This window comes from Grus americana, chromosome 12 (assembly GCF_028858705.1).
Source record: "Grus americana isolate bGruAme1 chromosome 12, bGruAme1.mat, whole genome shotgun sequence".
NCBI classification, from domain to species: domain Eukaryota; kingdom Metazoa; phylum Chordata; class Aves; order Gruiformes; family Gruidae; genus Grus; species Grus americana.
This window is the reverse complement of record NC_072863.1, coordinates 23,824,986-23,838,510: the sequence shown is the minus strand read 5'-3', so window position 1 is coordinate 23,838,510 and position 13,525 is coordinate 23,824,986. Positions and strand designations below refer to the sequence as shown.

Sequence of the window (13,525 nt, the reverse complement as noted above, 5' to 3'; positions counted from 1 at the left end):
CGTGCTGAGCTGGCCCTAACGGTGCTGGTCGCTGGTGGCACCATACTTTGCTGGGCCAAATGGGGTTGTGCTGTGCTGATCTGTGCCAGGCCAAGCTAAGCGAGGCCAGGCCATGCTGTGCCAAGCTGAACCGTGCCAGCCAGCCCCGCTCGTCCATGTCAACCCAAGCTGAACTGCACTGAGCAAAGCTGGGTTTTGACTCCAAGTGGAGTCAAACCAGGTCAGACCCCTGGCTGTGCCATGCTGTACCGAACTGAACCGTGCCAGCCCTATGCCATTCCATGCCACGCTGAGCTGAGCCAAGCCAGAACGTGCCAACCCAGCTGAACCGCACTGAACCACGCTGGGCTGAGCCATGCTAGGCCAGCCAACCCATGCTTGCCCCCTTGCTGAGATGAGCCAAATTGTGCCAGGCTGAGCTGTGCCGTGCCGTGCTGAACTGAACTGTGCCAGCCCTCCATGTCATGCCACGCTGGGCTGAGCTGGACTGAGTCAAACCGTGCTGGCTGGGCCATGCCAAGCCGAGCCAAGCAGCTCAGTGTAGGTAGGTCACTGGGCTGAGCTGTGCCATGCCATGCCAAGCCAAGCTGAGCTGAGTAGCACGGTGCTGTGCTGTGCCATTGTGTGCTGAGCCATGCCATGAGCTGAGCCATGCCAAGCTGTGCCATGGCTGCGCTGAACCGGGCTGAGCCAAGCTGTACCAAGCCAAGCTGTGCCATGCTGTGCTGAGCCACGCCAAGCCAAGCTGCGCCATGCTGTTCTGAGCCATGCCATGTCGTGCTGAGCTGAGCCATGCTGTGCCTAGTCAAGCCAAGCCAAGATGTTCCAAACTGAGCTGTGCAATGCTGTGTTGTGCTGGGCCGAGCCGAGCTGTGCCATACCGTGCCGAGCCGAGCCATGCCGTGCCGAGCCGAGCCGATCGCCGCCGTCCCCCCGCGCCTCATTGGCGGCGGCGGAGCAGCCCCGGTGCCGGGCCGGCCCCGCCCCGCCGCTCGGCTCCGCGCCGCTCATCCCGGGCGGTCGGGGGTGTCATTTCCTCCGCGGTGCGGGGCCGGGCCGGGCCGGGCCAGGATGGGGCGGTAGCGGCCATGGAGCGGGCCGAGGGCCGGCCCGGTGCCCCCCAGTACGTGCATGTGCAGCTGCAGGGGGGCGCGCCCTGGGGCTTCACGCTGCGCGGCGGGCTGGAGCACGGCGAGCCCCTCATCATCTCCAAGGTAGGCGCCGCCGGACGCGGTCCCGCGTGGGCTCCGCGGCGTCCCCCGCGAGGGGCCTCCGGACCCGTGGCGGGTCGCGGTGGCGCTGGGGGCGCGGGGAGTCCCGGCCGTGGGTTCGCATGTCCCGGCGGGGCGAGGCCGGGCCGTGGCGGTCACCCGCACCCACGTCCCCCCGCGACCCGCCACCCCGAGCCGCGGGGGAGAGTGGGAGTGGGGGGCCATGGGGGGCGAGGGGGCGGAGGGACAGCCCGGGCCCGGCGGCAGGAAGAAATTCCTCCGGCACATCCGTTGGGCCGGCGGTGGGGGCGGCCCCACGTCCCGTCCCCCCCCCCGGTCCCGTCCCGCGGGGCGCAGCCGGGGGAGGGGGCAGCCCCCCTTCGCGTACCCACCCGTGGGTGCCGCGCCCACGGGCACCCCCGGGACCGGTCTCTCCGGGGAGGTTGGGAGCCACGGTGGGAGGGACCGGAGTCCGCCCCGTCCCGGCAGCCCCGAAACGCTTGAGCAGGGCCGTGCCCGGGACAGGGGGCTGGTGTCGGGGTGCGGTGCCGAGCGGGGGAGACGCAGGGCCCGGCCGTCCGGATCCCTTCCGCAGCTGGGAGCCAGGAGAGCGAGGGTGGGGCCCCATGGCCGCGACGCCCCGCCACGCAGGGGAGTCACCGATTCCCGTGGCCCCCGCCGGGGCATCGCTGGGAGCCGGGCAGCAGCCGGGGGTGCCACAGCACCCCGTTCCCCCGCGGAGCCGGGCCGAGCCCCTGTCACCGGGCGGTTTGGCTGCCTGCCCGCCCGGTGCCACCGTCCTGCCGGGGCCGGGGTGCTGGCGGGCCGGGCTGTGCCGCGGCCCCGGGGCTGCCTCCCTGCCCCGAGCAGGGCTGGCTGCCCCCCCGGGGCCCTCCACGCCCTGCGCCGGGACGCGGGCAGCGTGGTCTGGCTGGGGGAGCTGGAAAAGTGGCTCCAGTCCCTGCCCTGCGCCGCGGGGTGGCACCGCCGGCGGGCGGGAGCCTGGGCCCTGCCGGGGGCCGGGGGGGGGGGGGGGGAGCTGCTACCCGCCCCTCCACTCGCTGCCGGGCTGCCGGGCCTCGAGGCTGTGGGTCCCGGTGGGTGCGCCGGCGGCTGGAGGAGGGGATAGGGGGACCAGGGGATGTTCCCCACCGCTGCTGAGAATGGGGGGTTCTTTGCGGGCCGGGGGGTGCCGGCCCCCGCGCTCCCCGGGCCAGGCCGCCGCCGCCGCGTGTGCTCTGCAGACAAAGGGGGCTTGTTCCAGAGCTCTGTGCATTCAGGGGAGGGTCCCCTGGGGCGCCCGCTCCGCCGTCGCGGCCGGCCGAGGTGTGTGCGTGCCGGCCCGTGCGGGGAGGGGGCAGCCCCCGCGGGCAGCACTGGGGGCCCCGGGCCCCGCGCCGGAAAGGGGAAGGGAGTCCCGGCTCTCGGTGAGACAGCTTGGCCTCTGAGTATGCTCTGGGCAGGATCCCTTCCTGTGGCAGAGTCCCACGACAGGGCTTGGGTGGGCTCCGTGGGCCTGCTGAGCGCTCACTGGCACAGGCCCCCCCCCCTCCCCGGGCACGTCGGGGGCATGGAGGGAGGTCCGTGTGGGATGGGCACAGCTTGGGCACTGTGTTGGCTGTGACTCCTTCTAAGACAAGTCTCTCCTGGGGCAGGCAGATTTTCGTGTGAGCCAGCTAGTGCCCACCATTAGGGCCCAGAGTGAACACCGGGGGTGGTGTCAGGGAAGTGCCCAGGGCAGCAGGCGGTGGCGTTTGGCTGCCAGCACTGAGTTCACTGGTGGCAAAGACAGAACAAGGGGCTCTTTGTGCCAGATTTAGCTCCTGGTGAGCCATGCCAGGGCTGAGCCGTGTCCATCTTGGTGCACATGGTGACCCAGATGCGGGTGCAGCCCTGGCAGTGTCCTGCACTGGGGGGTAGGGTGGGGGATGGACCTGTCACCACTGACTCCCCCATGGCCGCAGCAGGATGGGGTGGGCATGTGGCTGGGCAGAGGACTGGGGTGAAGGTGCAGCCTGCCCTGCCTGCCTGCTCTGCGGGAGCTGCCCAGTGGTGGGCAGCAGCATGGCAGGGGTTAAACCCAGGTGCTCCAGTGAGTGCATAGTGGGACTGGGAGCCCTTGAAGGTAGCTGGTGCCCTGTGCCAGGAGGGCAGCCCCACCACTGACTCCTGGGTGGGAGGGCAGCCTGCCTGCACAGGCAGGCGCATCGGACTGTGCCCAGCCTAGGCATGGCATTGCAATCTCCAGGTCCCTGAAAAAATGAGAGAGCTGTGGGGTGCTGGGCACAGCCGTGCCAGGCAGAGTCACGGACAGTGCTGGGCTGGGCAGGAGGCCTGGCTGCCCCTGCCTGGCTCCCCAGGTGCCATGTTGCCCACGGGCAGGGGGATGTTCCTGTTCACGGGAAGGGGTGCCCGGACGCACGTGCGTGGTGGCTGGCCTGCTGGGGAGCCACGGGTGCTGTCTGGCACTGGGGCCTGACTGCCACCCAGGCTGGACTGTGGAGACAGCGCTGCGGGCACTACGGGCAGAGCTCGTTTCTCTGCCAGGCCAGGAGCAGCAGGGCAGGGTGAGGAGCCCATGGGCAGAGTGGGAGCAGGAGCCCCGGCATGGGGCCAGGCCAGCTCTGCCAGTCACCCTGTGGGTGACTGTAAGGTTCAGCCAGGTCAGGCTCCTCATTCATGCCGGGCACGGGGCACTCCAGGTCCTGCCCTGTGCCACTGCCACGACACAGCCCAGCAGCTGGGCTCACTTGCCAGCCCTGTGGTGTGAAGGGCTGGGCATGGCGATCCCTGGCCATTGGGAGATGCATCTGCCTGCTGGGACAGAAGGGACGCACTGGGGCCCCTCCATGCCAGCAGCACCGTGGCCCTTTGTCCTTCAAGCCACAGCGGTACGAGGTACCCAGGTGCATTTTGGCCATAGGTGCCAGGATGGGGTAGGCATGTGCCGGGGCCGGGCACAGCACAGCGCTTCCCCTGCTGTTGGCTGTCCTGGGCGCGCACAGCGTGATGGCATCCTTCAGGCATCAAAATAACTGTGGGTGCCCGGGCAGGGCCAACATGGGACTGCGAGCAGCGGCAGGGGGCTGGCATCCGCATCAGACAAAGGGCCCTTGTGCTGCCCGCGCCTGCGGGGGAATCTGCTGGGATGGGACATTTTTCTTCTCCCCCCCTCCCCAATGCCCTTTCCTAGCTCAGAAATTCATGTGACCGGGGCAGGGAGGGAGCCCGGCGCCGCAGATCCCTCTGCAGTGCCCAGGGCACAGGCACTCCCTTTCTGAAGCCTCTTTCTCCCCCGGCACCTGGAGGCAGCAGTGCTCCCCCGGGGCGTTTTAGGGGGCCGTGCCCCCCCTGACCACCCCCTCTGTCGCCCAGGTGGAGGACGGAGGCAAGGCTGCGCTGTCCCGCCGGCTGCAGCCAGGCGACGAGCTGGTGAACATCAGTGGGACACCGCTGTATGGGTCCCGCCAGGAGGCCCTGATCCTCATCAAGGGCTCCTACCGCACCCTGAAGATGATCGTCCGCAGGTTGGCAGCACTGGTGGTGGGGGATGGCAGGGGGGGCAGTGACGCCAAGGCCGGGGGGCATCACCCGCCTGGGAGACTGGCGGGAACCTAGCAGTGCCCCTGTCTCCATCCTGGAGGTGCCCCGTGCTGGGATGGGGTGGGGGGCAGCCCCGCCATGACTGCCGGCACGCTATGGTGCCTGGGAGTTCCCCAGCCCAGTATGCCGCCAGCAGCGCTGGGGCAGTGTGGCGGGCTAGCCACCCCCTTGCTGGGCGGTATCCTTGAGTGTGGCCGCTCCTCTCCCTTCCTGCCTGCCTGCCTGCTGCCTGCCTGGGAAAGGAAGGAGAGGCAGGGCTGGGCCCTGCAGTGTCGTCCACCCACCCCGACCGGCATCCACTCCCCAGCTGCATCCCGACTGGGCTCTAGCTCCAGCGGCACCCAGGGGCTAGGGCTGTGCAGGGCACTGCCCACGGGGCAGGGGGTGCCACAGGGCTGTGCCGGTGATTAGCATCATCCATGGTGAGTTTGGGGGCTCTGGGGGGAAGGGACCCTTGTGCTGACCCCGCAGCTCGTCCCTGCCCACCCGGCAGATGCTGGGGCAGCACCGGGCACTTGGGGGGGTACAGGAGGTGGCATCTGCTCACGTCTGTGCGGTGGCACTGGACATAGCTGCCTGTATGTGCTGGGGGGACTGGACACCCCCCATGTCGGCCTGGCACGGGGGGTAGGACGAGGCCTGGTACGGGACCCCTCCCTGGGGATGCGATGTGGCCGGCGCTTGCTGTAGATGCTGAGGGACTAACGAACAAGAGGAGGCTTGCGGTGGGGACACAGATGTGGCCCCAGGGTCCCTTGGTGTGCCTGTAGAGCCGGTCCAGTCCCGGCAGGGACCCTCGCCCTGCCAGGGCATTGCCTGTGGGCTGCACTGAGGCCACGTCCTCGGTCCCCCGTTGATGCTGGTGGCGGCAGGGACGCTGCAGGCATGGAAGCCCTAACAGCAGGGAGGGAACCATGGGATCCCCCTGCCTGGCGCCCGGTGCTGGCAGGGCTGGACCCTCCTTGCCGTAGTCCCCCTCGGGCGGGCGCTGGCCTGGGGGGGAACAGGAAGCCCCGTAGGAAGTGACTTCAGCCCCGGTTCCTCAGCCCAGCTTCCTCCCCATTCTTGTCCTCTCCCACTGTTGCTCTTGGCAGGAGGAGCGTGCCCGTCCTCCGGCCCCATTCCTGGCATGTGTCCAAGCTCGCCGAAAGCCGCCCCGACATCCCCGCCATGCACTGCCCCGCTGATGCCTTCAGCCTCTCCTGGCCCTCAGGGTGTGATGTCAGGTGAGACCCCCAACCCACCTCCGGAGGCACCCATGGGCCTGCGCAAGGGGAGTGGACAGACAGGGCGCCTGCTTGGGTTGGGACAGGGGGGTACAGGGTGGGTGCTTGCTTGCTTGCCCCAAGCCTCTGTCGGGCATCCCCCCGCATCCTGCCGCCGCACTGCCCTTTCCCCTGCCTGTTTACTCGCCGGCTCCCGGCAGGAAGGGGCGGTGGCTCCGCTGGAGCCGGCCAGGAGCTGCCAAGTCCCAGTGCCCCCCCCCACCAGAGCAGGCAGGCTTCAAGTAGCTGGAGCCACACAGGCCCTGTGTCCCCTTGCCCACCCCCCCTGCCAGCGCCAGGGTAGTCTTGGTGCTGCTCTCAGACCCGTGGGTGAATGGCAGGTTGGGGCTGTGCTGGCCTGTGTCCCTCTGTCCTGGGGGGGGGTGTATATGGTGGGGGGGTGTTTGTTCCCTGGGATCTCATGCCCATTGGAGGGGCCGGCAGGGAGCTGGGTGGGGGCTGGCGTGCACCTCTAATGCCGGCGTGGGGCTGGGCGGCAGCGAGCTGTCCCTGCAGTGGAACCCGCTGTCCCGGCACTGCAGCACCGACCAGAGCAGCTCCATTGGGAGCATGGAGAGCCTGGACCAGCCCAGCCAGGCCTACTATGAAGGGGACCCCTCACCCGTTGACCAGGGCATGTACCACAGCAAGCGGGACTCGGCCTACAGCTCCTTCTCTGCCAGCTCCATCGCCTCCGACTGCGCTCTCTCCCTCCGCCCTGAGGAGGCCGCCTCTGTCGACTCTGGCCTCCAAGGCACCTGCAAGCCCCCCGACGGGCGCTACCTGACCACGGGGGCTGAGTCACCCGCCAGCCGGCACCCCGAGGCCTGGCGGGCGCCTGTGCCCCCCCAGCCCCCTGTCAGGAGGGACAGCCTGCGGGCAGCCCCGGCCAGCGGAGGGGACAGGCACCGGGTGTCTGTGTCGGCTGACATGCTGCATGCCAAGGGCCGGTGGATCTCCGATACCTTCCTCTGCCAGCGGGACGGGGAGGTGGAGGCAGCGGGCGGGAGGATGCCGGCGCCGTACCCCACGAAGGACCGTCTCTCTGCTGGCCAGTACTACATGCTGAGCTCCCACCCGGACCGGTGCCCAGCCGAGCCACTCCTGGGGGAGAACGCGGAGCCAGGCGACCGGCTGTACCCGGATGGCAGCACGCACCGAGTGCCAGATGCTGCGGCGGCAGGTGACAAACCGCTGCTCTCCCCCCTCAAGGGCCACACGCTGCACCGGCACAGTGCTCCCGAGCAGCTGCTGGCCTCCCAGCTCCGCTCCCTCCAGGTGGGCACCGGCAGCGGGCGAGCCTCACCAGCCCCCGACGGGCACCGCTGGACCCTTTCCCCTCTGCACCCCGAGGGCAGCCGGCCAGGGGCCACAGGGCCCACCGAGGATCCTCCGCTCTGCCCAGAGCCGTGCCGCCGTCCGCCCCCCTGCCGCTGCTGCCCCGAGCCACAGCGAGCCTGCGGGCAGGACGGGCGGGGGGCCAGCCCAGTGCGCGGCACCGAGGGGCTGGCGGAGGAGGAGAGCCGGGCAGCGGGGCGGCGGGCTGGGGGTCCTCCCCACCGCTCTGCTCAGATGCGCCGTCGCAGCGACCGCTTCGCCACCAGCCTGCGCAACGAGATCCAGCGGCGCAAGGCCCAGCTGCAGAAGAGCCGGGGTCCTGGCGCCCCGATGCCTAGCGAGGAGCCGGTGGAGGAGGCAGAGGAGCCCCCCGAGGGCAGCGTGCCGGCAGAGGGACCTCGCGCCCCAGCCGAGCGTCTCAGCCCCGGCCCGAGCGAGGACGGCAGGAACCCGGGCCGCTTGGGGGACCGGGGCATCCCCACCCCTGACCCGCTGCCAGTTCCCAAAGGGCCCCCGTCGCCTGAGCGGGTGGTGCCAACGGGCCGGGGCCGCTGGCGCTGGTCCCCGGAGCGCAAGCTGCAACGGCAGCGCTCGCCCAGCCCCGGCGAGCTGGAGGGCTACAGCCAGGGGCCGGCGGCCCCCAGCTCCCCACCACGGGGCGACGACGAGGCTGTCCTCCTGCCCTTCGCCGACCGTCGCCGGTTCTTCGAGGAGAGCAGCCGGCCGGCGCCACCCCGGCACTGCAAGCCCCCGGCAGGTGATCCTGGTGCCTTCCAGCCCCCCGGCCCCGAGCGCCGGGACGCACGCCGCCTCTCCGTGGACCAGCCCTACAGCTCTCCCTCACCCGGCCGCCCCGGCTCCGCCAGCCCCTATGCCGAGTGCTGCCGGGAGCAGCCCCCTTGCTACAAGCCGCTGGGGAGGCCGGGGGAGCTGGAGTACCTGCGGGGCTTCTCCTATCCCTACGGGGGTCCTGTGCGCCCCGAGCCCTGCCGCTACTGTGGGGGTGACCTGTGCCCCCCGCCGCTACCCCGTGGCCATGCCTGCCGCTGCCACCCCCAGCCCTGGGTGCGCTGTTCTGACTGCTGCTGCCCAGCCCCCCGCCCTGGGCGGGAGGAGAGCGATGCCTGGCCCCCTCGGAGAGCTTTCGCCCCGGTAAGTGAATCCTCCGGGACTGTGCCCAGGATCAGCACTGGCACCACCCTGTGCTCCTGGAGCATGACCCTGGGTTGAGGTTGGGGGGATTGTGCCCATGGTGGGGGCTGCAGACCCCCTGCATGCTTGTTGTGCCTGGATGGGGATGGGTCAGGGGGTGCTGGGGAGGGGGATGCTGACCCTGCTTTCACACTCCCTCTCCTTCCCCCCACATAGGAATTTCCTCCGGATGAGTGGGAACCACCAGCAATGACCAGGAAAGCCAGCCAGTCCGTCAGGTGAGCCCACACTGGGTCTGGGGTGCTGGGGTGTGCGTGCCACTCAGCGGGGACCTCTGCCAGTGAGGCCTGGGGACTGCTTTGATTTTGGTTGGTGTTGTATAAAGCGCATCCCTTAACACCCTGGCCACAGCTGCATTGTGCCCTGTGAAGTGGGGACATGTGCCACCTTGGGCAAGCGGGGCCCAGGGGTGGGAGGAAGTACCCATGGGAGTGCTGCTCCGTCCTTACCCATCCCTAGGGGGCTGCGGGCATCTCGGGGGGAGCTGTGCCCAGCGCTGGGGCACTGGGAGAGCCTGGGCTTCCCCACCAGTGGGGCTGGGTGACTCCAGCTGGGAAAACTGAGGCAGAGGTGGGCATGAGCTGCCACGGGGATTGACTACCGGGGGGCATGGGTGCCCTCTTCTCTCCCCAGTGAGCTCTCCCACTACCAACTGGGCTTCTCGAGGCTTGGCCCCTTCCGCCCTTGCTTTGAGAGTGCCGAGCCAGAGTGGCCACCCTGCTACCGGGCCACGTCCACACATGACCTCTTGTGGGATGGCAACCGCCTGGCCCACTCTGCTGAAAGCCCCCCGGATTCCCTGCACCGCCCACTGCGGGGCAGAGCCTTCTCTGAGAGCCATCTCAACCTGGAGCCCACCAGCCCCCGGGGCCGTGACCGAAGGGACCTTCTACGTGCCAAGCTGGACCCACCAGGTGTCCCAAAAAAGAAGGGCCCCCCACCTCCCCGCCCGCCTCCCCCCAACTGGGAGAAATACAGGCAGCGCAGGACATCCCAGCACTTGCCGGATGGTTCTGGGCATGGCTCTGCCTTCACCGCCACCCCAGTGCCGACCTGCAGCATCACTGAGGCCACGCGTGAGCGGTCGCAGAGTTTCACCGGGGAGCAGGGGGGCCGGTCCCGGGGGCATGCTGCTCGCCCCCCTGCCCCACCAGGTGCCTGGCCCCGACCCGAGCCCTCTGGATCGCTCCACAGGACACCCGAGCCCGATGCTGGCAGCACCGAGATTTGCAGGCAAGTGCCGCCGCAGCGTGGGGGCGGGAGCAAGGCTGCAGGCACAGCCTGGGCACGGAGTGGCTTTTGGGGCCACGTGGCCCTTTGAACCCTGTGTTGGAGCATCCTCATCCACCCTTTGGGGTGGGCTGTGGGGTTTTCTCAGGGTGGGGGCTGTCCCTGACCTCTTTTCCTGGGGTGGGCACTGCCCTGTGGGTCCCCATCCCCCACGGGCAGGCAAGCTGACTTGGGTGCCCCTGGGCGGGTGTCAGCAGGGCAGTGGGGGCCGGGGAGGACCGGCCGAAGATGAAGCACCCCTGGGAGATGGAGGAGCAGCCCCAAAGGCTCGGCTGGAATCAGGAGCGGGCCTGGGCTGGCCCCCGTGGGGCGGGTGAGTGCTCCCTGCCCCTGCATGGTGGCCCCAGCCCCGCCACCCCAGAGGCACCCAAGCGCAGCCCCGGAGCAGTGGAGGAGGCGAGCTGCCATGGGGGTCGGCCCCAGCCTCACCGTGTGGACTCAGAGGAGCTGCTGTGGGACATGGCAGGCAGGGACCACGCCCTGGCTGGCATCCTGGCACCCTCGGCCCCCCTTGGCACCGAGGTGATGGGCAATCTGCTGGTGGCAGGGGAGCGGCAGGCCTGGCGGGAGCATTTCCAGCAGGACTGGCGCCTGGAGGCCCTGGCACAGGACAGGTAGGGCTGGCATGGCACCGGGCACAGTGCTGAGGACAGTCTGCGCCCTGCCACCCCTGGTGCTGAGCCCCTGTCCCCGCAGGCAGGGCTTCGAGCCCATCTCGCCGCCCCCTGGGAGCACTGCCAGCTCCATCTCCTACCCAGCGTATTACGGCGTGGCAGCAGGCAGAGCCGAGCCACTCAGCAAGGTGAAGGAGCTGCCGGAGGTGGTGGAGGGAAGCTCGGAGGATGAGGAGGAGGAGGTGGACCATGAGCTGGTGGAGAAGAAGGTAAAGCTGGGGACAATGCCCTTGGGGTTCCCCACTGCCATCGCCTGGTGGTTGCGGGGACCCAGGGCATTGCCATATGCTCACAGGGACGGGGGCATCATTGGCTGCTCGTGGGAACTAGGGGCATTGCTGGATGCTCATGGGCACCAGGGATGTCATCAGGTGCTCACAGGGACCAGGGGCGTTGCTGAGTGCTTGCGGGGCCTGGGGGTGTCACCAGAGGTTCGGGGGGACTGGGGGCATCAACGGATGCTCATGGGAACTGGGGGCTTTGCCAGACGGTCGCGGGGACCGGGGGCATTGCTCAGTGCTTGCAGGGACTGGGACGTTGCCAGATGCTCACAGGGACCGGGGGCATCACTGGGTGCTCACCGAAATGAGGCATTGCTGTATGCTCACAGGGTCTGAGACATTGCCAGATGCTCGCAGGGACTGGGGGCATTGCCAATAGTTCATGGTAACCAGGGGCACCCCCAGATGCTCACGGTCTGTGGGGCCCATGGTGCACCTACACCCATGTGCCAGTCCCCCAGTCCCGACCGGGGGGGGGGGGGCGGTCCAGTCGCTCCTGACTCCTTCCCTCCGGCAGCTGCAGCTGATTGAGAGCCTGAGCCGCAAGCTGGCGGTGCTGCGGGAGGCACAGCGGGGGCTGCAGGAAGACATCAGCGCCAATGGGGCCCTGGGCGAGGATGTGGCTGCCCGCCTGCAAGCCCTCTGCACCCCGGGGGAGTTTGACAAGTACCGCCTCTTCGTGGGTGACCTGGACAAGGTGGTTAACCTCCTGCTCTCCCTCTCGGGGCGTCTGGCCCGGGTGGAGACTGCCCTGGACAGCCTGGGGCCACACGCCCCCGCCGAGGACAAGGTGGGCACGGGGCAGGGGGGCGCCCGCGGGGCATCGGGGCACCACACCCCCCACCAACGCCACCAATCTCGCCCACAGGTGGCCCTGCAGGAGAAGCAGCGGCTGCTGGCGGAGCAGCTGGAGGACGCCAAGGAGCTGAAGGAGCACGTGGGGCGGCGGGAGGAGGCGGTGGGTGCCATGGTGGCGCGGTACCTGCCCACCGAGCACCTTCAGGACTACCAGCACTTCGTCAAGATGAAGTCAGCCCTCATTGCCGAGCAGCGGGAGCTGGAGGAAAAGATCAAGCTGGGCCAGGAGCAGCTCCGCTGCCTGCGTGAGAGCCTTGGCCAGGCCCCCAAGGGCTGTTAGCCCACTGCCCAATCTCCTCCCGGACCCTGGCCGCGGCCCCAGCTTGCTGCCAAAGCAGATCTGGCCCCTCAGGGGCTTTCCCTGTGTCTGTCCATCCCTGTGTCCAGCCCACGCGTTTTATTTATTTTTCCGGTTTACCAAGAAGGGGAGGGGGTGCCAGTCCAGGCACTGGCAAGGGCGGTTGTGCTGTAGAGCTGCCCTGAGTTCTTTGGCCACCCAGCACCCTGTGGCCCAGCAGGACCAGATGGACGGAACCTACCCCCACCCGACCCCTCGCCCCAGTCTTTCTGTGCTCGCGGGGGTCCCTCCACCTTGTCTTGGACACCAGTGCCTGTCCTGCAGCTGGTGCTGCACCACGTGCCTTAAACACCCCCCCCCCCCCAGCCGCCCCGTGGCATCCCTACGTGGTGCCTGGAAGGGTTAAACCCCCTGGCCTCCATCATATCTGTTTGTCCAGCTCCATCCATCGGTCCGATGGGAGCTGGAGGAATTTCGGCCCCCAGCATCCTCTTCCTCTCCATTGTGTCTGAAACAATGGACCTGGCCAGCAGATCTTTAACCCCTTCCCCACCACCCTGAGGCGCCGCAGGGGGCTGAGGTGGGTGCTGTGCACCCCTCAGGACACTGCAGTGGATACCCTTGGGATGGTGCCCTGCCAGGGGATGGGGTGCTGGGAACAGTAGACCAGTGACTGGGGGTACCCCCTGCCACCAGTGCTGTGGGCTTGGGGACCACCCCGCCTTGTCCAGCCTCTGCCCCGGCACCAGGAGGGATTAACAGAGGAAAAGCCATGCTAAGAACAAAATGGGGCACCTGTCCCCCGCTCTGTGCCACAGCAGCCCCAAGTAGCACTTAGATCTCACCCTGGCTCCCACCACCGCTGTCCATCTGTCCCCACGGGACGGGCAGACACCTATATGCTGATTTTGCACAGGGGTTGCATGCAACTGGCAGCAGCTTGGGGCAGGGCGGGGGGGTGGGGAGGGGAGGGAAACCTTTCTGGGGAGGCAGGGGCTTTTGGGGAGGCAGAGTGGGCCCTAGCCCCTTCGGGAGCGGCAACATCTGGCCAGCTCAGCCCCAGGGCGCAGGCAGCGCCCATGCCTGGCCGCTGAGCATCGCGGCAGCCCCTCTGCATGGCTGCTTGCCCCGTGGGCCCCCCGCACCCCAGCCCGTTGAACACTACACTCCCCCTCTACCAGGCCCTACCCTGGGACGGTGCTTGGCAGGAGCGGGGTCTGCTGCATGCCCCCATCTCAGCCGACCCCCGTGCCTGCCCGGGGACACTGCTAGGACCAAAGACTGCATCCACTGGGAGCTGGGGCACCTGCTGCTCTCGGGGAACCAGCAGCCCTCAGCAGGTCACCGCGCTGGGGGAATATCCTGGTGCCAGTGCCCGTGGCTTGCCGCGTGCCATTGTGCCTCTCTCACACTAAAGGAGCAGCAGCAGGTGTACGACTGTCCTGTGTCTCGTGTGGTTTGTCCCTGTGTCCCCAGCCAATGGCACCAGGTCTGG

General features: G+C 68.8%; 1 protein-coding gene across 10 annotated transcripts; it reads left to right on the top strand.

Annotated features, from left to right (window-relative positions):
• The first annotated feature begins 987 nt into the window (after positions 1–987).
• On the top strand, positions 988–13,462 carry SHROOM4 (shroom family member 4). Of its 10 annotated transcripts, none has more exons than XM_054839656.1 (11): positions 988–1,214; positions 4,587–4,738; positions 5,909–6,040; positions 6,580–8,569; positions 8,786–8,847; positions 9,263–9,862; positions 10,117–10,232; positions 10,467–10,533; positions 10,616–10,802; positions 11,392–11,664; positions 11,743–13,462. In XM_054839656.1, exons 1-11 carry the CDS (start codon positions 1,089–1,091, stop codon positions 12,010–12,012), a joined length of 3,975 nt encoding a protein of 1,324 aa, XP_054695631.1. In that variant the 5' UTR covers positions 988–1,088; the 3' UTR covers positions 12,013–13,462. The 10 variants fall into 10 exon arrangements, with proteins under 10 accessions (XP_054695631.1, XP_054695629.1, XP_054695630.1 ...); XM_054839654.1 differs by having other exon boundaries at positions 10,386–10,533; XM_054839655.1 differs by having other exon boundaries at positions 10,114–10,232.
• Positions 13,463–13,525: the final 63 nt, after the last annotated feature.

Excerpts from the sequence above, each read along its gene's own strand:
- SHROOM4 (XM_054839652.1), top strand. The coding sequence starts at position 1,089 with ATGGAGCGGGCCGAGGGCCGGCCCGGTGCCCCCCAGTACGTGCATGTG. Across the intron at positions 6,041-6,579 it reads CCCTCAGGGTGTGATGTCAG|CGAGCTGTCCCTGCAGTGGA; the intron begins GTGAGACCCCCA and ends GCTGGGCGGCAG. Across the intron at positions 11,665-11,742 it reads ACGCCCCCGCCGAGGACAAG|GTGGCCCTGCAGGAGAAGCA; the intron begins GTGGGCACGGGG and ends TCTCGCCCACAG.